A 23803-nucleotide genomic window follows, 5' to 3' on the forward strand; every position below is an offset into this window, starting at 1 on the left:
GTGAAGCCACCCGAGGAGCCATGGTGCCCAGAGCAGGGCTCAGCTCCTGTGCTGGCAGCAGGAGGAGAGCAGCACTGGCCTCGTGGAGGCAGCATCCCTTGCAGTATCCCTAATGACATACTTTGCTGTCTCCCTTGCAGCATCCTCCATTGCATCCTTTGCTGCATCCATGATGGCATTGTTTGCTGCATCCCTTGTGACTTCCCTCACAGCATCCTTCATGGCATCCTTTGCTGCATCCCTCGTGGCATCCTTTGCACAGGGATTGGCTTAACAGGCCTGGCTCCCCTATTGCATTCATGTCTGCCAGCATCTCCTGCCACCTTCTCCATCTTCACATAGGGCTGCAAAGGGAGAAACCATCGATGTTAAATCCAAACTCTACAACAATGCCAGATGTTGATTTACTTGAGTGAGTTCCCATGTTGGGAGCCAACATGGATGGATGTCCTGGTTTGCACCCTGGGGCTCACATTTCACCCCGTTGTAAGCAAATTATCACACGTGAGATTTGGGAAGAGGAGGTTTGGCACCTCATAAACCCCCATACAGTAAGGTGAAGCAATCTGGAATCTACTGCTCCCGTTAATACACTCTCTTATGTGACGAATAACAACGTGTATTTATAAACACCTGTTGCTGCACAAATAAAAACAGTTCTAAAAGAGAAACCTGATATAAACCAGAATGACTTTTTAACTTTAGAAATTGAGCTGCAATCACAAGAAACAACCCATTTCAGACAGCAACAGAGACACCTGCCTTGTCTGAAACACCAGCCAAGCACCAACTCCACAGTGAGCAGGAGGAAAAAGAGATCCTTAAAATGCCATGCAGGGCCTCAACGTTTCCCTCTTCTCTCACCATCCCATGGTCCTGCCCAAAGGGTGCCACCGGCAGCAAATGCCTGGATCCTGCCTCCAAGTATCCAAAGGGAAAGCACTGATGAGTGCCAGTGATGAGTTCCTCACCCACCTCCATGCAGGCATTGGTCTGGGTAGATGGAGGGACCACAGCAGCGCCTATCACCCATCCCAAAGACAGACCCTGTTTGGAATGACCAGAAAAGGGTTTTTTGCCCCCATTTGCTCAGTGCTCTGCTGTTCCCCAGCAGGTTCCTCAGGACAGCCCTGCTCCACCTGCATCTCTCATGGGTGGAATGCACCATCTCCAGCAGCCACAGAGGAGATGGGCAGAGCTGGACCACGATGGGAATTCCCATACCCAGCATGGCCGTATCCGGCCCCGCAACATCCCATGGCTGCCCTTCACCCAAGACCCTCATCCTTGGGGTTCCCCTTTTGCTTCCCATCGCTTTGCCCTTCAGGGGTCCACAGGACCCTAGGGCTTATCCACAGGTGCTGGTTGGGCCCCCATCCCTAACATCAGAGCTCCACCTAGCGCTGTGCAGCCCTTCCCACCACCAGCCTGGGCGAGGGGAGGTGGGAAAAGGGGGGAAAGGGAGAAAATTAAAGCATATTAAAGGTGTTAATAAGCGACTTATTTAAACGGAGCATCACACATTGAGCATTAATCACCCCGCAGTAAAAGTGTAATTAAGGAGTCACTCTGCCTTCTGGGGAAGGCTTGTGGAGGCCGAGAGGAAACGGGCTCTTTATTAACACAAATTATTTTATTTGGCTAAAGGTAATAATTCTAAGTGAGGTCAACGGGACTCGTGTGCATGGAGCAGCACCGGGGCCCGGCCAGCGTTGCCATGGAGACTGAGCCAAGTTCATCCTCGCCGGTAATGGCTTTGCTCTGCCATCACCGCTTGGGATTGTTCCTTGGGAACAAACAGGCTTCGAGCCAGCAATGGTGTCTCCTCGCTGGAGAAATCCCATGGGAATTTCAAGGGGGAGTTTGCCCTGTTGAAAGGGTGGAAGCATCATCCCCTTCCCAGCTGCTCAGCACCAAGGCTCATGGGATGGCACCCACCAAATGTTCTCCATGTGGGAATGGTGCTCCACAAGCAGGACCAGCACTTGATGTTCATGTTTGCCAGCGCAGCTACAGCCCAGGATGGGTGTGGGGTGGTTGAAGGACCACATCCATCCCAACCACGCAGAGCCAAGCTGTGGGAATTTTCCCACATCACCTTCCCATAGGGGAGCCAGAGCTTTATGGGGCTGCAGCTTCCCTAGGGAACACCACAAACCCACAAGGAACTCCATGGCAGGGATGCGACCTGAGATGTTCTCCAGGCAGAACACATTTTTCTCCCCATTTTAGCCCAGCTCTAGCAAATGCATTTGATGTCCTAACAGGACCAAGTCACAGCCAGTCATTTACCTGTGAGAGCATTTCCAGGCTCCCGTAGCGCTGAGTGCAGGGACCAGCATATTTAGAAGTACATCTAATTCCCTAAAATCAAACTCTAATAAAGCCACGAGTAAAAGCCAGCCAGGATTTGGGCTGTAAAGCCCTGTTTTCCCAAGCACATTCCTCTGCTCGGAGAACTCATGTGTTATTCTGTCTCCTGCAGATTATTGTCTGAACACAGCGGTGATTTATCTGTCTCCCATGTCATGTCATCCGTTTATGTACAGTATTATATGTAGAGTACAGCATTAACATTTTACTATTATTCTTACCTTTCAATGCAAAAAGATAAGAGTGTAAATCTGGGAGACAAGGGATGTGTCACCAGAGCTGAGGCAGCGCGCCCGGCATCCTCATCCTCCTCCCTCCGTGCTCCAAGGCTCAGCTCACCACGGGACCATGCCTAAGTGACCACAATGGGATATTTCCATCACCAACACATGGCTTCACCCAGGATCCCCCCTCAGTAAAACCACCCCCTTTAACAGGAACATCCCGCTTCAGCACAAACATAACCCTGCCACACCAGAGGAGCAACAAACAGCCTGTTCTCAACTTAGGGGCCCTAGTAACTTATTAGCACCTAGTCAAGATTAATCAAGCAGGGAAGACTAAAGCAGGTCCCTAATTAGTTGCTGATGATAACTATATTTGTCATCCTCTCCCAATTAGTCTACTGTACATTTTGGAGCTTAATTGCACCTTGCTCTTCATTTAAATGTCATCATGTGCATCTATTCTCCCCGTTCCTTAGGAAATTTGAGACAAATTTGACATTAAATATAGATTATCTTTAGATTTTCATAATTAACACAACTGAACCCTCTTTGGCCTAAATACATCTCCTTATGCTATAAATCTGGCTGTGCTCTTGGAAGCGGGTATCTCCAGGGATGCCATGGATGGGGGTTTGCATCTCCATGGCACTGGGGTCATGCACAGGTGTGGCAGTGGTGGCTGCGGTCAGGATGCGGCCTTAGGATCCCCCGCAGAAGGAAGGGATGGGGCAGCCTTTTGGGGATTTTTGTCTCCATTTTCATGGCTGAGAACATCTTCAAGAGCCCCATTGTGAATGGTGGGTCAGGTTATGCCCAGGGAAAAGTGAGGACACTGATTCACCTCCCTCCATCCCGCTGCCACAGCGAGGGCAGCCTCGCTCAGCCCTGCAGCACCCTTAGGACAAGGCACGGCTGCTGCTCAACATGGATCACACCCCATTCCCGCGGATCCAGATTGGAGGATATTCAATATATTGATGTACAACAGAAAGCTCCAGCCACCATTAACCCTTCATTCACTGCCCACAGCTCCCTGGCAGGACTCTGCACCTCCAGCCTCCCCTGCCACCCAGCAAAGGTGTCACCAAGGCTGGGGTTACATTCGGGTGCCCTGCATCTGGTCACACGCCTGTTTGCTAACCTGGTGTCCCTGCATGCCATGGCAGCTTGGAGGGAGCAACACCTGGGGAATGCTGACCACGGGCCATTCCCCACCATCACCACACAATTCAAAGCCCCATCGGAACACAGAGCATCTCTCCCGCTATATCCAACATACCCCAGCTATGCCCCTACACCGAGCCCCACTCCAAGGGACCAAATCCAAAGTGATGGCCCAATGCACTAGGACTGCAGAAGGAGCTGCAAGGTGAGATGGGATGAGCTGGAATGGGGTCTGCCCTGCATTGCCAGCATTCCAGCCACCGTGTCCCATGGGGATCTCACACTCGCTGGCTCCCCAGAGTGATGCTGAGTACCAGGACACAGCCATCCATATACAGGCAACGCAGGAGCTGCTCCACAGCCAAACCTCTGCTCACACTGATCAGTGCCAGAGGCAGGGACCAGCACAAGCCCTATTGCCCACCCCAGCCCACCAGGGCTGGATACAACCCATGGGGCACCCTCTTGGACACCCAGCAAGGTGTAGGAGCTCCTGGTGCCCAGCAGCTCTGCCCACAGCCCCTGCCACAGCGATGCTCTCACTGAGAACAACAGCCAGGCTTACAAAGAGGAGGAAGGGAAGGGAAAAAGCAAGGTATGTTCCTACCTGTCCCTTAGGAAGAGGCTCAGCACAGAGATCGTCCCTACTGCCTATTAAGAGCCAAAAAGCCCACGTCGGTCTATGCATTTCCCAAGTGCTCCGGAGCTCAGCACACCCAGCACAGGGAATGCTGCCGCTCGCTTCCCCAGAGGAGGCTGCTGCTGCGCGAGTGGATGGGGAAGGAGAGGAGAAAGGAAAACGGAGGGGGGAAAATAAATGAATTAAATCAAGGAGTAGTCAAAAAGTGTATTAGAAGCAAATTTGGAAGGAAATCAATGGGCTGTAATTGGGTTTGATTTTTCTTCACGTTTTGTTTGGCTGGGGGTTAGGTACAGACTCCCCACATGAGCAGAGAGGAGAGATTAAAGCACAGGGAAAGGTGCCGGATCACGAGCCGGTGGCCACCAAAGCATGACAGCTCCATCACCCTGTCAGGAGCACGGCAGGATCAACACAGAAAGGAATAAAGGGGAAACCATGCAGGGAGGAGACAGGCATTTGTTTATTTACTCTTTTAGCTGGTGCTTCCCTATTTGGCACAGAAACCCATCCTAGAAGCAGGATAGGGGTTGTGCCCAATGTCTGCCCACTGGTGCTGGGGGGCACCCAGATGAGTCCTGCCCACTTGTACACAATGACAGTGATATCCCTAAAAGCATGCAAAAGGAATTCCATGTCCCTCTGGAAGAGATGCTCCGACACCCTCCTGATACTGGTGCAATCAGTGACATGGGTGCATGGTCACTGGAAAATGAGAAGAGAGATCATTTGTACCAATTTATCCCATGTCTCCAGAGAGCATTGATACATGCCTTTAAAATCACACTTATTCCTGCTGAAGGTTTTAGTTCTCCTCCTCTAAACAGGAGTGATCCGTACAGTGCTTGGGAAGCAAAGCCAAATCCCTGCCCAGCGTGGTGTGGGCTGCACACACAGCATCATTATTCCTTAGGTCAAAGAGGCCAACAGGAGGCTGAAGAACACATCCCACACACCATGGTGTGGTCTGATGAACCTAAACTGGTGGTGACCTTCAGCCCAGCAGCACCCAGAAAAAGCACCCACTGCTTTTCCCTTTGTACCAAACCTTTCCAGAGCTGGAGAGTCCAACCCCATACGGCAAGGGCTTGGAACTGGATGAGCTTTAAGGTCCCTTCCAACCCAACCCATTCTGTGATTATGTGACAGTGTTGAGCTCCAAGCCTCCCTCCTCATCCTCCCAAGTTATGAGCTGTTTTTCCTTTTACCCTTTAACCTTGAAAATTAACCTAAAACACAGGGCCCAGCACACATGACTTACTCAAATAAATTGCATCCTTAATTATGAACACCCTCGGCTCCTGTGTGCTCCAGGCCACGCTGCCCCAGCGGACACCCCCCTCCTGATGAGTGGTTATTGAACACCCGAACAACAATCAACACTAATTAAATACTCAGCTGTGGAGAGGAGACAATGTTTATCAAAAACTGCAAGAGGAGGGGAGAGCATCTTCTGTTTGCTATAATTAGTTTGCAATATTCCCCAGGCGGTCTTGGAAATCGAACTCGGGTTTGTTCACATCTGTTTGGCACAGGCAGACAAAGGCCACCGCCGCCCTGGTCCCACTCTGTGTGTGTGTGTGTGTCCCCATCCCGGACTTACATCCCCAGTGAAGCACATGGGGTGCAGCACCCGCACGGCATCACTGCAGCAACACTGGGTGGCAGAGGAAGGCAGCCTGCCCTCCTCATCCCCTCTCTGTGGGTGTCACCAATAGGGATGACATTCAAGGGGGAATGGGTCAGTGGAGGTATCCCAGCGCATGGGGGTCACCTGCAGGCAGTGGTTGGACAGGAGGGCGATGGTACAACACCTTCCCTCACCGCCCCCCCATTAAAACCAAACCCCTCATCAGGAGGAAAAATCATCTAAATGCAAATTTATACCTTTATAATTCTTTAATTCCGCCGTTTTCAGGCAGGGAAGAGCAGGACGAGGCCGTTAATTTCCCTCTGTCTCACGTTATTACCGGCTTAAAGATCTACTCAGCAGCAGAGGACAGGAGCTGGAATTTCCCTGAAGGAGGGGAAATAAGGCGATTAGTGATCACCAGCCTCCGGATGCTGAAGCCTGGGACAGCTCCAGATAAGAAAACGCTGGTTTCACAGTGTGTACATGAATGAAGAACAACAGGAACAACAAAACCTCTCCGTCATACTCCACGCTCCGATATTTATCCAAGGGCTGCTGAACCATTCCCATCCTCTAGACCCACACTAATATCACCCGGCTTCCTACACACTGTGCTAGTACAGATAGGCCAGTGGGGAAACTGGGTTTGCTAAAACACCAACCTCAGGCAATGCTCTGGAGTTACTACACTGGGAGTAGTGGTGAGCCCTTTGCACACACTCCTATAGAAACTGCTAGACCTAGAACACACACTGCCATATATATAATAGGCACATATATAATATACTGCTACTACTCATAGGTACCCTGCATGCAGACACAATGCATCCAGATGGACACAGGTGCCCTTCTCAAGTCTATTCCATGATTCACTCAAGTCTATTCCACTACAGCTCATCTTTCCAAACACTGTACATGATTCCATATTAAAGACCATTCCCTCTGCAGCATCATCCCCAGCCTGACCCTGGGGCGGCTGCATCCCCTTGTGCTGGGATGATGCTGGGGTGATGCTCAGCATGAGCCCTGGGGACACCCCCACCACGGCACCTCCTGCTCCCGCCAGCAGCCGTTGCTTCCCAGCCTCATCCCTGTTCGATCCATCAATACTGGGCACAGTCACTGGGAAGGGCAGCCCCGCTCCTGATCAATAGCAGCAGCAGCCGCTGGCCCCGTGGGTGCTGCACTTGTTGAGTGAGGCTGCAGTGGAAGAGAAGAAACCACATTGAATACATTCCTCCCCCATACAAATGTGATGGAGCAGAGGGGTAAAAACATCTTTTAGTGCCTTGGAGAGGATGAGTAACACAAAAGCAAGTGCTGGGAGCTGGGGAGGAGCAGTGTTCAGGATGTGAGCACATCTGTATCCCCGCTCTTGGGCTTCATCTGATGCACCTGACACCACTTATAACGAACAAGATTTGGTAGTAAAATACACTGGAGAGAAGACTGAAGTTCAACACAGCTCAGTGGTGCTGCTGGACCCCAGCCCTGTGCATGTGCGGGTGACAAGGGCTTCATCACCTCTTGCTCTAATCAAAAGTTCGCTGGGGATCAGGACACAGCAAGTTTGGAGGTTACAATACACAGCAAATCGTGTTTCCAAGGTGTTTTTCATGCCAGGGATCTCAAACCAATTCGTTAATTATAGAATCATGGAATGGTTTGGGTTGGAAGGGACCTTGGAGCTCACCCAGCTCCAACCCCTGCCATGGGCAGGGACCCCTTTCCCTAGAGCAGCTTGCTCCAAGCCCCTGTGTCCAACCTGGCCTTGAGCACTGCCAGGGAACCCTCACAGGGAAGAGCTTCTGCCTAAGAGCTCAGCTCAGTCTCCCCTCTGGCAGGTTCAAGCCATTCCCCTTGGCCTGTCCCTACAGGCCCTTGTCCCAAGCCCCTCTCCAGGTTTCTTGCAGAGCAGGAACTAATGCATGCTGCCTCCCTATGAGACATCACTGTGGATGGGAAGGGGATGGCATCAACACAGCGAGCCAGGATGAACCAGAATGGTGACAGAGCAGAAGCTGCTGTTGTTGTGGATGCACTTCCCTACGCAGCTCGTGGCATCAGCACTATAGCTTTATATAACCAGGCTGAGGAATCAGTACATTGCCCTCGTGCTCCACTGTGATCTACCCTAAATACCTACAATATTTCTGGTACTAAACAATCTCCAAGACTCATTTCTTGAAGCAGCAGCAGATGGTCAAGAGCATTTCCTGAAATTGAACTTTATAATGAATTTAGGATCGAAAAGAATTTACATAATAATCTGGTTTAGATTCTGATAGGGAAGAAACCTACACAGAAACTGCTTCTTTTCAGCTCTTTGAATTAAAGTATAAATCTCCAAGTACTTTAATTATAAACAAACTCTTCACTAGTCCAGATCCATGAAAGAAATTGAAAAATTAACTACCCAGAGAGGCTCAAGGCCACATGTCAGGCTTAATTCATCAGCGGGTTTACCTCTCGTGACCCAATGGCAGGAGCAGGATGCTCAGGGGCTGTGCCTGTTGCAGACGAGTTGAGATGTGGCTGATGCTGTCAAGTCCCCATCAAACTGTGTGATCCACACCGGCTCAGCTCAGACTGGAAACATGTGGAGCTGCCCAAAGGCAAAAGCTCTTGGATCAGGGTGGAATTACGGCCCTTTAATGTATTGCCATAAGGGTCAGCATGCCAGGAATGGATGGGGTGAAATGAGAGGGGAGGGATGGGAACAGGGGAGATTCAGGTTGGATATAAGGCAGAAGTTCTTCCCTGTGAGGGTGCTGAGGCGCTGGCACAGGGTGCCCAGAGAAGCTGTGGCTGCCCCATCCCTGGCAGTGCTCAAGGCCAGGTTGGACACAGGGGCTTGGAGCAAGCTGCTCTAGGGGAAGGGGTCCCTGCCCGTGGCAGGGGTTGCAGCTGGATGAGCTTTAAGGTCCCTTCCAACCCAAGACCACCCTGGGGATCAGCTGTGCCCAGATCCTACTGGAAAAATCATCTCCAGAACAGGCACAGTCACTGGGAACCAAGTCCCATTGTACCTTCCCCTTGCTCCCCCCACAGACACAACGGTGAGGCTGTGAAGCCCCTCAGGGTTCACCTCCCCATCGTGGAATGCAGCACAACCCTGGCAGAAACAGCCCCATGCAATGGAATGAACCTACCATGGGGGCAGCCAGCGCTCAGGGCTCTGGCAGAGACATCTCCATCTTCTCAGAGGTGCTGGACCAGAGGAAGATGCCGCTTCCCCTCCTCACTCCAGGCAATGCAGAGGGCCTTCCCTGTTAGAAAAGCAAATATTTAGTGTAGATAAGCAACCCCGGGAGCATTTTCCCCAGGTAATACTAGTAACTAAAATAATCACATCCACTTTGCTGGTTTAATTTTATATTTCCATTTCTACCTTATCTTTTTTCTGCAAACATCATTAAACCCCACCATAACAAAAATACATGAACTGTTATTCTTTCAAGAGAAGCCATAAACCACCTCAAAGCTTTTCAAGTTTATTCTTATCTCGTACATCTTCCCCTGGTTCTTCCTTTTTTTCTTCCTCCCCCTTCATGCATTTCAGAAAGGTAGTTTTCCCTAATGTTAAGAACAGTTGCATCGAAAATGAGATGCTGCCTCTGAAAAGCCCCTCTGGAGGATTAAGTAAGTAAAATATAGCCAGAAAATAAACTGGAACCTCATTAAAATAATTTTGCAAGGAGAAATCCTACTTTACAATAGGTTTTCAATATCACTTAGAAAATTCTTAGAGTCGTATATATATGTTCTTAATTCAGGACCTTCCATTAAAAAAGACATTACAGAGGGAACTGAAAGGCCATTTAGTACCCTTGTTTATATAAAAATGCATATTAGGCACAGATGCAATCTCCAGCAAAAGCCCTGTGATACAGTTTGAATAAGCTCTGCTCTGCTGAGAGGTGCTAATGAGGGCTGGCAAAGCTGAGAAGGCACTGCCAGACACCCCCCCCAACTATTCTGCTGGGTAACACAAGCCCTCAGCATCACTCCTGCGTCTCTCTTGCTCTAAACTGTTCCCTACTTGTGAATACCCTGTGCCCAGGGTGGGTTTAATGGCACCAACTTGCTCCATACTCAGTGGGCAGGGATGGGGTTGCAAAACTGCCTGATTCACCCTATCTCATGGAAAGGAGTTCATGTGCCAGGCACTATCCCAAATGGAAAAGGGGAAATAATCATTGCTGTAATTCCATGGCATATATATTTAATGTATGATGATTGAAGCATGCTGGTGGGACAACCCCCATCCTGCACCACCTGCAGCATCGCTTCACATCCCCTACTTGTTCTCATGCCACGAGCCCCTCACTCCTGTTCCCACTCCCAATCCCAAGCCAGGATCAAAAGACCCAGGCCCAAAATATAGAGGAAAGGGCATATTGGAACAGGCAGCCCAGAGAAGCTGTGGCTGCCCCATCCCTGGCAGTGTTCAAGGCCAGGTTGGATGGGGCTTGCAGCAAGCTGCTCTAGTGGAAGGCGTCCCTGCCCATGGCAGGGGGTTGCAACTGGGTGAGCTTCAAGGTAGGTGCTGGGACACTTGGGCAACAGCTCTCCAGGAGCCTGAACCCACCGGATCAGGCAGATGTTTTGTCTTCTGTACAAACCACTCAAAGGCAGCTTTAAAACATACAAAGACAGGACACTTATACCCAGCTGCAGCTCTGCAGCTTCCATGGTCATGAAAAGGGAACCAGCAGAGGCAGGGCTGAATCCATGGGATGTGCAGGATGTTCAGCTCTCCAGACAAAACAGCTGAGCTCTGGCTTGCCAAACACAGGAAGCACTGCTGAGTTTGCAGCTTCTAAAACAGGCCAGTGAGAAACAAAATTGGCAGGTTTAACTCTGCATCAATTCAAAGCGTGTTGTTACATTTGAAAGTATATAAAACTATTGATCATAAGCAAGGCAATTACTTCTGCCTGTATTTAAAGCCACATGGAGGGTGATAAGGAGTCACCACTGAACACACCCAGCCCTGATGCAGGAGGGAGCAAAAGCCTCCACCAGAGGGAAAAGCTCATGAGCGTGGGGTCCTCACACATGAGCAAAATATAGCAAAATAGAAAATAGCAAAGAAAATAATGGAAATTGCCAAGCTGGGAACAGTTCTGAACATCCTACTTTACAAGAATCATGGAATGGTTTGGGTTGGAAGGGACCTTAAAGCTCATCCAGCTCCAACCCCTGCCACGGGCATGGACCCCTTCCACTGGAGCAGCTTGCTCCAAGCCCCTGTGTCCAACCTGGCCTTGAGCACTGCCAGGGATGGGGCAGCCACAGCTTCTCTGGGCACCCTGTGCCAGCGCCTCAGCACCCTCACAGGGAAGAGCTTCTGCCTAAGAGCTCAGCTCAGTCTCCCCTCTGGCAGGTTCAAGCCATTCCCCTTGGCCTGTCCCTACAGGCCCTTGTCCAAAGCCCCTCTCCAGGTTTCCTGCAGCCCCTTTAGGCACTGGAGCTGCTCTAAGGTCTGTTCTCCAGACTGAAGCTAAGATATAGGTGACCTGCAAATGTACCCCCAGAACTGACAATTCCTTTACCTCCAAAGGCTTCACAAACCATCGTACATGTAATTACTATTCCATTGAAACCACACAAACTCCTTCAGCAACCTCCAAACCTCCACCATTTTGAGTTGGGCCTTGAAATAAGTGCAATAATCCTGAGCCTGAAGCCTAAGGGAGGTTAAAGCATCTTCCCTTGAATCAAAATAACCCCTTAACCTCCTGGTCAGAACCCCTCAGTCCCTTAGGTTGAAAGAGATCAGTGCAAACCCAGAGCTGTGTAGGTGTTATACACAGCACAGCCACTGCAGAGACACCAAACCTGATCATACACGATATTTGGGTAGCAAGTTTTGTAGAGAATAAATATCACACTTCAATTTCATGGTAACTTAGGAGGGTTTACTGGCAAATACCATGGCTTTTACATGGTTCTACCAATTACTGAGCAATTACATGTAACCTAGATCTGGAGGACATACAGTAGGGCTATAATGTATTCCTCTCTCTGTTGAAAAGAAGGCAGTTAATAGAAAACACACTCTCATATTATAAGCCCGTCCACAATATTCCTGTGTGACATTATTACAACTCCACATCGATACGAAACCCAAAGCAAAGCCTCTCTTCCCATTAACACATCACTTGTGGGATGATCAATAAAAATACACTTTAAACCGCACCGTATGTCGCTCCCCACAAAGTTTTATTCTTCAGATGCAGCAGTTGGTACCTCAACCCCTGTGCAATTAAATCCCATTTAGCAGCACTGACCTTCTGATTTGAACTCATTCCTACAGCTCCTTTGGAGTTGAGCAGTGCTTTTAAAGAGGGAAACCAAACTGTCTGTGCATTAAGGGTGGGATGCATGGAAGCCTTCGTCGGGAAAGCCGCAATGGAACAAGGAGAGGAGAAAAAGGGAATGGAAATAATAGTGCCAGCACATTTTAACATGTTGTAGCATATTTGTAAACATCGTTAATCAGGGATTAGCAGATGGTGATGTTAATTGCACCTGTGGAAGAAACAAGACCTCGAGGTTGATTACATTTACAAACTGGGAGTAGGGCTGTGGCGCAGCAGAGGATTCCTCACCACCAGCGAGGAAGGGGCCCTGTGGGCTCCTACACTCAGCAGCACCCCAGGTTATTCCCTTCAGCCCTTCTAAGCTTTGCAAGGAGAGGTGTTCCCTGTGCCAAATCCAGCCTCAGGAATCCTCACTGCAACCCAGCGATAGATTGGAGGGAATGGGATTCCTCCTTATGTGTTGTTAACCCTTGAACTAAAGCAAAATGCAGGGCAGGAGTTTCTCTTGCAGCCAGTTCTCCCTGGAGGTGATTTTGGGAGATGAAAAGGTTTGTGCTTGCCCCTGTCTGAGCGCTAAAAGGCTGAGGCCCTGGACGCATCATCTGACCTAAGGGGGACAAATATGGTGCCACTGTGCTCAGAAACACTCTGATTGTTGAGAAATCATTTTGGAAGGGCACTGACTACATTTTAAACTCCATTTGGTAAATAAGCCTCTGCCAAGCAGCAGGGAGGGAAGAGCTGACTTTCACATTACACACGCACACTTTATTCATATCTAAATATCAAAGAGACGGTATGTACACACAGAAGTAATCAGGAAGCATGTTTTGATCTTGCTGATGTACACAAGAAATGACAATTAATGTCTTCCTTTTATGATACAAAGCTGGGAGGTTTTTACAGTTACATTACAGGGACGATTATAGTGAAGCTTAAGGCTAAAAATAATGAAAGACTATAAAAACTACATTTTAACATTTAAAAATACCCAGGAAATTAACTGGAGAAGTGGGCAATGATCCAATTAATGGCTCGCATTTATTAGATCAGGGCAAGTCACACAGCACAAAGCTCCATCTCCAAAGGTGTGAGTGTGCAGAGGTCCCTGTGCTCCTCACAGGCTTCAGCCTGAAGCAGGAGAAAGCATCATCCATGGCAGATGCACCCAAAAGCTGGCCAGAGGGGGGATCCCAGTGAGACAAAGTGAGGGCAGAACTTCCCACTGAGGGAAACAGGCTCCATGGGAACAGCAGAGCCATCCAGAGTGGGATTACTGCACTCACAAGAGCCTGTATTGCAGCTCTCAAGCAAAGAAGTCTGAGCTGCAGACCTAGTTACACGCTTAAATCCCTGTCTCTCAAAATCCAAGCCTTATGCAACTGCCTGTAATCCTTGCCTGATACTCCAGTGCCGAGTCAAGGTGCTCCATGGATACAGCAGCTGCACAAGGAAATCCGCAGGAGAGTTGCAATGTTCGATAGACAAATGGGAACTTCCATGTACCCCATCACTCTGTTGGGAGAACTGGTGTGGGCATTGAGGTTTCAAAGGCTTTTGGGAGCCTCCTAGAAGTAAAACAGCTGCTCCATAGTTACTCACCTGCCTCCTCATTTGGAATGGCTGAGAATAGTCCTACAGCATTCGGCTTTCCCAATCACACACAATGCCAGTAAAGTGCCTCTTCTGTTAAAGTACTGCTCAAATAAGCAAGAAAGTAAAAGGAGAAACAGCAGTTCCTATGAAATTGGAAATGTATATACTTACCTATAGGTCAAGAATACAGAAATGGCTTTATCCTCATCCCTGCTGCTCCAAAGGAAGGATTCAGTCAGCCTCAAGTGCTGAATCTTTCCTCTGAGAATGAGCAAATCTGAGCCACGGGCACCCTCTGCTGGGGTACCCAAGGAGAGAGCTGTGCAGCAAGGCTGCTCTGCAGCCCCCGGGCCCATGGGTGACTTATTTCAGCATTAAAATAGGGAAAAAGGGAAGAAAAGGCACAATTCAGCCCACAAAATGCAAGAGATGTCACCCCAGTGATGCCACTGTTATTTAGTGGCCAGCTTGCCGTCAGATTTGGACAACAAAGCCCTGTTTGCCACAACTGCTGTCATTTCAGAGGGATTTGGGGGCTGTCCTTGGAGAGGGCAAAGGGGCAGACTCATCTCAGGATATGTGCCTCCACGCCAGGTGCCCTCTCCATCAGAGCCACACAAGTGAAGATTCAGCACCTTTCAGGAGCTCCATGTCCTGTCTCATCCCTATCCCAGGCACCTGAGGCATCCCCAAGGCCAGGCATTCTGAGGGAGACGTGAAAAACCTCTGCATCCACAGTCAGGTTTACAGACTTCATTTAGCTGAAAGGAAAGTCCTAATTAGTCACTGTGAGTGATTTACTTGTTCATTTGGAAGGGGGGAAGGGGGAGACTAAGCTGAATTGTTTGAAATTATCCCTAAAGGGCACTGTAAATTAAGTGTTAATGAGGAATCCTATGCAAAGGGCCACAGCAGCTAAATAAAATAATTAAGGTGCTAAGTGATAACATTCATTTGGTTCTCAGTAATTCAGCCTGGCTTCAACCAGGATATCTGAAAACGAAGGCACCCTCACCCCACTGCCCATGCCATCAGCATCCTGGTGCTGGAGGATCAGGTATACCATGGACAGGAAAGTTCCCTGGAATAAGAGGAATTCCTGATTCCTCTTCCCACCTGAAGGAAGTGCTCTGTTTCACTAATCACACTCTGGATTTATGTATAACACAAAAAGGACTGATCCAAGTCTACAACCAATCTTTTTGGAGGCTTTATTGCAATGGGCAGTGGTTTTTCCCACTACAGCTGTTTTCTAACAGCTCATGTCCATCCTTTGGCAGGGCTGCAGACCCGTTTACAACCCAATACAGCACGGGGTGTTTTCAGACATCCAAGCACCAACAGGTAACAGAGAAACCACCTCATCATGAGGAAACTGCTACTTAGTAGTCCCAAATCATACCTGGCTCTCACTAGCATCCTCTGGGCTGCTAAGGGGTGGTGGCCTCAGGGCACTCTTAGAGGCAGCAGTTTCTCACCTAGAACCCAAGTTCTCTCCACAGCACAACCAATGTACAAAGTCCTCCACGCAACAGGTACAAGTCTCAGCCATCACCAGGAATTTTACTGCAAGAACTGAAGGATATGGCTGTCTGCTTTAAAAAACTACCTTTGCCACCCTTCCTTGCAGCTGCTCCTCCGAGGTGCTGGTGGGAGGTGGTACCTAGTACAAGCAGCATTAAGCCAGGGTTCTGGTGGTACCGTGTCAGCCAAACAGAGCCCAAGTCAGTGTCTCTCCCTTGTGAAAGCTGCAGCAATGATGAAGCCCTGGAAAGGGCACTTCCATATTCACACCAATAGAGCATTGTGAACCTTCCACCACGGAATCGAACATTTCAGTCACCGTGCCTCAGCTTTTGGCTGCAGATGGAGTGCAGGAGAATACCTGTAGCAAAGTAAATAAATAAAAATATGTTTTAAACCACAAGAGAATCATTCTGCAGGGCTGGAGGTTTGACTTTTAACTACAAAAAATAGGACTGTAATGCCTTTGTGCTTGGAAGTGTTCTCACCAGTAGCAACAGAGACGTTCAGTGATTCGATCCCAGGGTGAAGGGCTCTGCCAGGGGGTATGGCCAGCATCCGATGGCACAGGAGCTGTGTCTCCAGGGACAGCCCGTCCCCTTCACTACCTGCAGGAGAAAGACACTCAGGTCAGCTCACAGCTGCTGCTACATCCTTTTCCCCCTCCTCAGTACAGTCCTTACTAATGCTCTGTCACAAGTACATCCTTGGCCCAAAGCTCACCAGCAACCTCACCAACTCCCATGCAGCAACAGCTAAGAACCACCAGAGGTGAGAGGGGCACCTTCCTGGCCCACTCCAGCTCCCCAGATCTGTTGTCCATTATGTGGTTTTGAACAATACCAGTGCACCGCCCCTGCATGCAGAGCATAGAGCACAGACCCTTGTAGCCTGAATGCAAGCAGCCACTGTGCCCACATCCACAGGCTGCTGCCAAAAGGATGAGGCAGCCAAGAGGCCACGGGTCTGATCTGGTCCAGCAAATGCCACATCCCTATTGATAGTGAAGGGTTCAGCCTTTTCAGCACACAGTACCACCATCTGGGTGCAACTTGTGAATGCAGACAGTTTAACCAGAGGCTTCAATTGATTAGTTGTTAAACCATCCAACAGCCCTGATATGTTTGGGCTGATACACTGGTGAAACAGAGTTGAAATCTATCCCAGGTCATTAATAGTTGTTTGACTCACACTGTCACAAAGGGAAATGGAAAGGGAGAGGCTTTAAACAATCCTGCACACGGACAAGTGAGAATGCAGAAGACCACAGACCTCCCAGCCTGCTCGGCTCCCCAAAGAATTCTTCCACATTCATTATTTAGAGCTACACAGACAGCTACATGGCTGCAGGAACAGCCAGCTCATTCCAAAGGCTCTGTGTTCACCCTCTGACCAAAGAGGCTCAGCAGGTTGGAAGCCAAACACCCCCCTTCAACAGCCAACCCCCGGCTCCAGCTGAAGCCCAGACTTGTGCTGGAACAGCAGTGCCAGGGCACACGCTGCCAGCCAGGGGCTTCTCCACCTCTGGTTGTGGCCAGTGCTGTCTCACCTAAAACAGACCCTTACCTGAAGTTTTAGCAGCACTTCCTATGCCACTCACTCCTCCATAAGGCAAACAAAATCCCTGCTGGGCTAAGTTGCCACAAAACTCTTCCTCTGGTGCCTATTTACAGCACTTCCCCAGCAGATCCCTGTGTATTGATCTGCACAACACCCCTCTGACCACACATGGCAGGAAGATGTTATTCCCATTTCACAGACTGGAATCTTAGTATCCCAGATTCAGAATTTCATTATGCTGGCCTGATTTAACTGGTAAGGTGCACTTTGGGTAAGGAAAAGACTGCTTTGGGTAACGCACCTTGCATCACCTTCCTGCATGAAATAAGCCATGCAGGCAAGAGCATCCTCTGGCTGAGGTAGTGAACCTCTAGAAAACCAAAAACTCACTATTTTCCTCCTGCTGTAAGCCAGCAATGCAGGCAATGCCTGGGGGAGTTATCCAAGGTCACAGGAGAAGCCTGAGTGACACAGGAATGGAAGCCAGGCCTCCCACAGCCTGGCCTGCCTTGTCATTGCTAAGATTGTGGTTCTCCAGGGATGCTTCCAGAAAAGAACACACATTATCCTACTTTTTCCTGATTCAACACAGAAAAGTTTTACAACTTACTGTCATATTTACCTCCTAAGCCTCTCAAACCACACTCTCATGGGACTCTCCAACTGGGACAGCAGCTATAGCCAGAGGCAGGATGGCTCCTGGAGCAATCCTCTCCTCTCCCTGGTAAGAGTCTTACAATTCCTAATAAAGACAGTAATTTTGCTTCCAGCTTTTACCTTTTGCTTTTTATGGCTCTAGCTGCTTAAAATAATGAGGAACCATAAATTCAGGGCAAAAAGACTTGCCCAGTGTGACACAAAGGAGGGAGTATTGACTGAATCAGATTAAATCCTAGTTTATACTGGTGAACAAAAACACTTCCCACTTCAGACCTCTGACTCCCATCTCTTAGCTTTATCCTTCACTGACAGCCCTCAAAGAGCAGAGCTCGAGCTTGGATGAAATGGTAAACCAGGTTTCCTGCCCCATTTACAATGAACACTAGTGTAACAACTGCAGCTCCCAGGGCAGGAAGTTCAAATCCAGGCAGAAGCGAGAAGATAAACCCACCAATTCCACAAACAGCCTCAAACCCTGAGCAAAAGTGTAGGAACAAATTACCCAGAAGCTCTTCTTACACAGACGTTTTAAGTGCTCCCAATCTGTTCCTGTTCACACACAGCTCCCAGTCTTTCGGGCAGCCAGCCTGCCTGTCACCTTCAGCAATGACTCCAGGGCAGACAACATGAAGCTGGACTGTCCAAATCACTCTCTGCCAAGCCAGCAAGGTGCCAGGAGGGTGAATTCAAGTCTGCAAATGCTTAACTTACAAGACAATCTGTGCAGTGCTCGGGAGCTCACGAGCAAGCTGAATTATCTCTGCTGCAGCTACGCTACATATTCAGATGTAGGAGGTTTCTTCCAACAACCTCAGCATCAGATGACTGTAATGTTCAATTTTCTTTTCAGCCAAGAGTTAGTGCTCAGCAGAGAGTTGAAATCATTACTGCTGCAAGGGCCGGGAGCTCTCCTCATGCATCTACCAATCAGCCTCCAATCTCCCCTGACAAAAGGATAGTTGGACTTTTTCCTGGAGAAATCTCTCATAACTCAAGGTAACGACACCACTGCCACTCTCGCCCCCTTCCTCTCTCCTGGTGTTGTCGTCATTTCTGGGATGCATTTCTTTGTGGTCCATCAGCAGCGCTGCCAGCCTCCCTGCTCCCTTTGTAATACAGCTCCACACATCTTGCAGAGATGCCAGATTTGCGGCGTTGTCTTGTCAGTATTTCTAGGAGTTCAATAAACATTTTAATTAAAGGAATCTCTTCTGAGCCAAGAAAACCACAGCACAGGGCAGGATTACAGCCCCTCGATGGCTCATCGCCAGTGTGACACTACTTCCAAGTGTAAAAGCTCAAAGCAGCTCTTGTGGCAGGTGACACAAAGCAGGGGAGCTACACCATGGCCACACAACGGTGTCTACAGCAGCACTCTGGGGTGAATTTCTTTCTCTAGCTGCCATGAGGCTGCTATTCCCCTTCGCTGCTGCACAAACCCAAACCCTGCCTACAAAACAGCACACGGGTCTAGCAGGGAGGTTACACCTCCTCCTGATGGTACCACAGCAGCCAACAGCTCCTGCGGCCCTCTCCTGGTTTACAAAGCCACCACTGACTGGTCTCTAGGCCACAAAGTCTGTGTTCAGCAGCAACAGCTCCTCATGGCTTCCTTCTGGGCACGGACACACATTCCTGTATTTTTAAAGAGTAAACATGACAGAGCAAAGACATGGCTCAGCTCATCCTTCCAGCCTCAGCACAGCAAAGGCAAACATGCACTTCCTGGGTCTCTCACTCAGGTCTGTGGTTTGCCAACACAGAAAGTCCAGGTTCAGGACTATAGGAAAGGACCAAAAGCACCACAGAACACAATGCAGAACAACAGCCTGTGGCTACACCACCCCAGACCTGTCCTGCCACTGAAAACTGCCACCTAGACCCCATGCAGCTGCTAAATTCCCTCTTCAGCTACACAGACTGGTTTGTTCCTGCATCTTGTTCTTCTGGCTCCCTATTTCATTTGAAGCCAGATCATTCCATTACTTCTGCCTCAGCTCTTTGTTTCCAGAACTAAGTGTGATGTGATGCAACAAACCCACAACTAGCTTCGGAGTGAAACATCACCCCTGTTGCTTCCTCACACGTGCACTTCCACCAAGCCCAAAGCTCAGTGAAATGCAATACCTATTACTATAATAACGGGTTTATTCCACTGAAATTCCGAGCAGCTGATGACAGGGATATTCTCTGCATCCTCAGGCTTGCTAACTGTTCCCAGGACTTCCCAGCCTTCTGCAGCTTTAGCCTAGAAAGAGAAGAGAAATAAACGTTAAAAACCTGCCTTCTTTTCAAGCAAGAAAGAAACTAAGCCATGTATATAAACACATTTGTTTTCTACAGCAATAAAAAGCTTTTTTTTCCCCCATAAAACAGTTTTAGGGAGGTTTGTCTTTTTGCCAGGAAAGCACACAAAGAGTAGTGTGAAATAAATTACCATGAGGCTAATCCACAGAGCAATGCAGTGGAAGTTCTCAAGTGCAGGCTCAGCCATCAGAAGCCCATGGTAACGTTTTCAAAGACAAGTGCAAGTAAACTCAGATGCCAAAACTCAGCTCATACAAAAGGCAGAGCGCTCAGTTCCCCACATACCCAGAGAAGCAGCTTTCCCTCCTGCTCCCTAGTAAAAAGAGCTTCTATTATTTGTCTTGGAAATCCATTTTAACAATGACGGAGCTGCTGTTTTTTGCCAGCTTCATTTCCTTTCAAACTGGCACCTTTTATACTACATTATATCCCATTTGCACCAGCCAGGCAACGCCAAGGGTTGGGGGAGTGAATCTGGGTCCAACTACATGAACTGCTGCAATGGTTCAATATGTTAATAATTAAAGATTTGCAGTCACAAAATGATTCTTTCACATGTTTTAACTGAATATCAATGTGTTTGATGGAGCTTTCATTTCACCATCATCCTGAAAGTGCCACAGACCCATGTTTTCCCATGTGCATTCCCTTTCCTTTTGCAGCACGTTATGCAAAGGGCCCTCTCTCATCTCACCCCATAGGTACAAGCAAAAAGATTCCCAGCAGCTCACACCAGCCCTGGTTTCTTCCCTCTCTGCTGCTCCAAAGGCTGCCCAATGCTGCCATCATGTGCCTGCGCCCTGGAATGCAACCTCCGACACACGCCAGGCAGGACCTGCTGCAGGCAGCAGCGGTAGCTTCGGCCCCCACGGAGAGGAAGGGACACAGACCTCGTCTTACGGAGCTCGCAGCCTCTCAGGAGACAGACACGGCGTTATCCTGCTCTCGCCATCTTCCAGAACACCCACAACTAGGCTCTGTTTCCCCACCTTTTGGAATGGGGTTGGTTATGCACACCCGTCAGAGGCGGTCCGACAGCACAGACCACCGGCAGCAGAGAGGAATGCAGAACAGGAACACATGCAAATAGGAAGTCCTTTTCCTGTACTGCCTCTCTGTTCAACACGTGCAATACCTGAGGTTTGATAGGAACGGGAAAAAATGTGGATCACTCTACCTTCAAAAAGCTCTGGAGATCATCGGTGCTGTAGACATCGAGGACTTCCATAGCTCCAGAGCTAGCTTTGCTCACTGTTGGAGTCAGGGGGCAGCTGCAGGGGGAAAAAGAAAGAAAAAGCATCATATAAAAGCAAAAAAAAAAAAGGAAATCCAGGAGAATTTTTGTTTCTCTGTTTCCTTCTCTTGCCTCTGCAGCCCAATTCCAACTAGTCCACTAGGTATCTTGCTCACTATGTGGATGTATTTTGCTATAGAGAACAGAAAGGCCCAGAAATTAACCCAGGAAATAGGGTGCAGTTTTATGCACCGATGGACAACTGAAACACAAAGTGGGTTACAACAAAGGGTGCCCAGGGAGGTTCCTTTCCAGCCTGGACCACCACATCCCACAGCCTCCCTGCAGAGTGCAGCACAAAGCAGCAGCTGCCCAAATTCACCTCCAGCTCTATCCTGGAAGGCCCTCTAAAGAAGCTGTCGAGTGATGCAGGCTGGAAAACTCTTTGAGAGCTAGCAGGAAAAGACAGAGAAGAGCTGAAGGAGCAACCAACCAGCCCCATACCTGTTCCTCCGGCTTGTCACCACTCTGTCCACCCCCAAGAAGTATGCGGAGCGCAGCAGTGCCCCCAAGTTCATGGGATCCTGGATCTGCTCCAACACCAGCCAAATAAGCTGCCGGTTTGGGCTCTCTTCATCCTTCAAATCAGGCTTGTCAGCTTCCTCCAAACTCTTGAAACGCAGAGGAGTGGCCTCCAAACAAACTCCTTGGTGGACCTGACCTCCACAAAGAGCATCCAGCTGCTTCCTGTTGACATAGTGCACAGGGACTCCCCGGGCCGTGGCCTGAAGGACAAACTCACTCATAAGAAACCGCCGGGAGCCACTGCTCTGCTTGAGGAACAACCTGAACAGGTCCCTTCTCGACTGAGAGAGGGCCAAGGAACACGGGGAGATCCCAAACAGGATATCGGAGCCTTTAGTCCTCGCAATGACCACAGGCTTTCTCTCCAACCTCTTCCTCGCCTTCCACAAGCCGCCTTCTCTCGAGCTCCACAGCTCCCCGGCTGCAGGGGCAGCCAGCCTGGCCCCTCTGTCTTGGGATCTGTGCCCTGGTCCTGGCTGGCTCTGCGGGGCCAGGCCCTCAGGGGAGGTGCTGGAGGCCCGACAAGCCCTCAGCAGGGCTGGAGGGTGAACCCGACCGCCACTTCCCACAGGGCCCAGCGCTGCCTCAGGCCCACCTTTGGCCGAGCAGTCCCTCAGGCCCCTCCACCACGGGCCGCAGCGAGCGGGTGCCAGCCCCGCGGCCCTCCACACGCGGACCGTGAGCTCCATTGGTGCCCGAAGGCCCTTCCACGTGGGACAGGTACCCACGGGCCCCGGGGCAACACACCGAGACCAGCCCCGCCCGCGGCGGCAGCACCCACACCGCTTCCGGGTGGGCACATGATAGCACCACCGAGACGGGATGAGCCGCCCCTGCGGCAGCGCCGCCTGGCGGTGGGAGGGAGCGGACGGGCGGTCCACACAGCATCCACAGGGAACCGGGGTGTCTGCTCCCGGCCACCGCCTTTCCATTAGCAAGGTCATCCCATTAGCAAGGGCAGCAAAGAGCTGACCCCATTCCCAAAGGTGGTGTGTGCACAGAGAGGCTGTAAAATCCACAATGGGAACTCCAGGTGTGTCCAGCATGCCCTGTGGCTCCTCAGCTCACTCCTAACCTGTAACTCCAAGCCAAAATGCTGCTCTTCTAATTATGTGCTATTTTCTATCCATCTTTCTTTCATAAATTGGTAGACAAGGGGCAGACAAACAGGGAACCAGCTCATTCACAACAATAGGCTTCCAAGAGTTTATCCCACAGGAAAACACACCTGCACGGACCATGGCAGACAAACCACAATGATATGATTGCAGGAGGATTTTGCAGAGAACCTAGTGTTTTTCATTCCTTTTCTATACCATTACTCTGAACCATTAAAGTACACCAGGCCTTAAAAAAACCATGAAATTGCCTTTACAGGGTCGAAGATCTTAAGTAAAATCATGTTTTTCCTGCTGCTTACCAGGGCCAGCTGTGCTCATGGTTCCTTCCCCCCCAGAATGAGAGCTGAGACTACTCACCTCATCCCAATCTGCCAGATAACGTTTGCTGATGGAGCTGCTCATGACTTACTGGCAAAACTGTGGATTTCAGTGACTGTAAACCTGAGCTCAGGAATGTGGCTCTGCACTTGGACATGCTGAAAGGGGATGGGGAGACAAAAATGCCTTCAGTTAACACAACAGTAACCTGTTTTGCTTCAAGGAGAGACTGAAATAGCTCAATATCCAAGTCTGAGTAGCAAGAGCAGTTCATCCCTTGCATAGTTTAATCAAACCTGGTCCATACCAGCAGCCTACCTGAGGATTTCAGTGGCTTCATTGGAACAAGGATGGGAAAATCCAACCTCCACAAGTTATCAGTGAGACAACTGGATGCTGTCGTGCTCTGGAAAGCAACTATGAAGAACCAAACCCACACATTTCTCTCTGAACTCTTCACAAAAGGTTTAGCTGTGAAGAGTAAAAAGGATGTTATAGCACAAGGATGTTATAGCACAAGAATTGCAACATA

The 23803-nt window shown here is 49.5% G+C and overlaps 1 protein-coding gene and 1 long non-coding RNA gene across 5 annotated transcripts; both read right to left on the bottom strand.

The window, feature by feature from the left end:
- Positions 1-214: 214 nt before the first annotated feature.
- LOC133217698 (uncharacterized) lies at positions 215-15013 on the bottom strand. 4 transcript variants are annotated; one of them, XR_009726938.1, is made up of 6 exons: positions 12334-15013; positions 6292-6421; positions 5666-5747; positions 4372-4526; positions 2595-2725; positions 215-344 (listed from the first exon to the last, which is right to left on the bottom strand). It is a non-coding gene; the product is annotated as an uncharacterized LOC133217698 (long non-coding RNA). The 4 variants fall into 4 exon arrangements; XR_009726936.1 differs by having other exon boundaries at positions 5666-5802; XR_009726935.1 differs by having other exon boundaries at positions 5666-6103.
- Positions 15014-15159: 146 nt separating this feature from the next.
- On the bottom strand, positions 15160-22634 carry MRM1 (mitochondrial rRNA methyltransferase 1). Its single transcript, XM_061363383.1, is given in 6 exon segments — positions 15160-15847; positions 15975-16094; positions 19834-19954; positions 21191-21284; positions 21752-22523; positions 22526-22634. Coding segments are annotated over 6 exon segments (1266 nt in total). The 3' UTR covers positions 15160-15797.
- Between the last annotated feature and the right edge of the window lie 1169 nt (positions 22635-23803).

This window comes from Neopsephotus bourkii, unplaced genomic scaffold (assembly GCF_033783945.1).
Source record: "Neopsephotus bourkii isolate Nb327-2 ecotype Australia unplaced genomic scaffold, CSIRO-AGI_Nbou_v1 NB_1154, whole genome shotgun sequence".
In the NCBI taxonomy this organism is placed as follows: Eukaryota; Metazoa; Chordata; class Aves; order Psittaciformes; family Psittacidae; genus Neopsephotus; species Neopsephotus bourkii.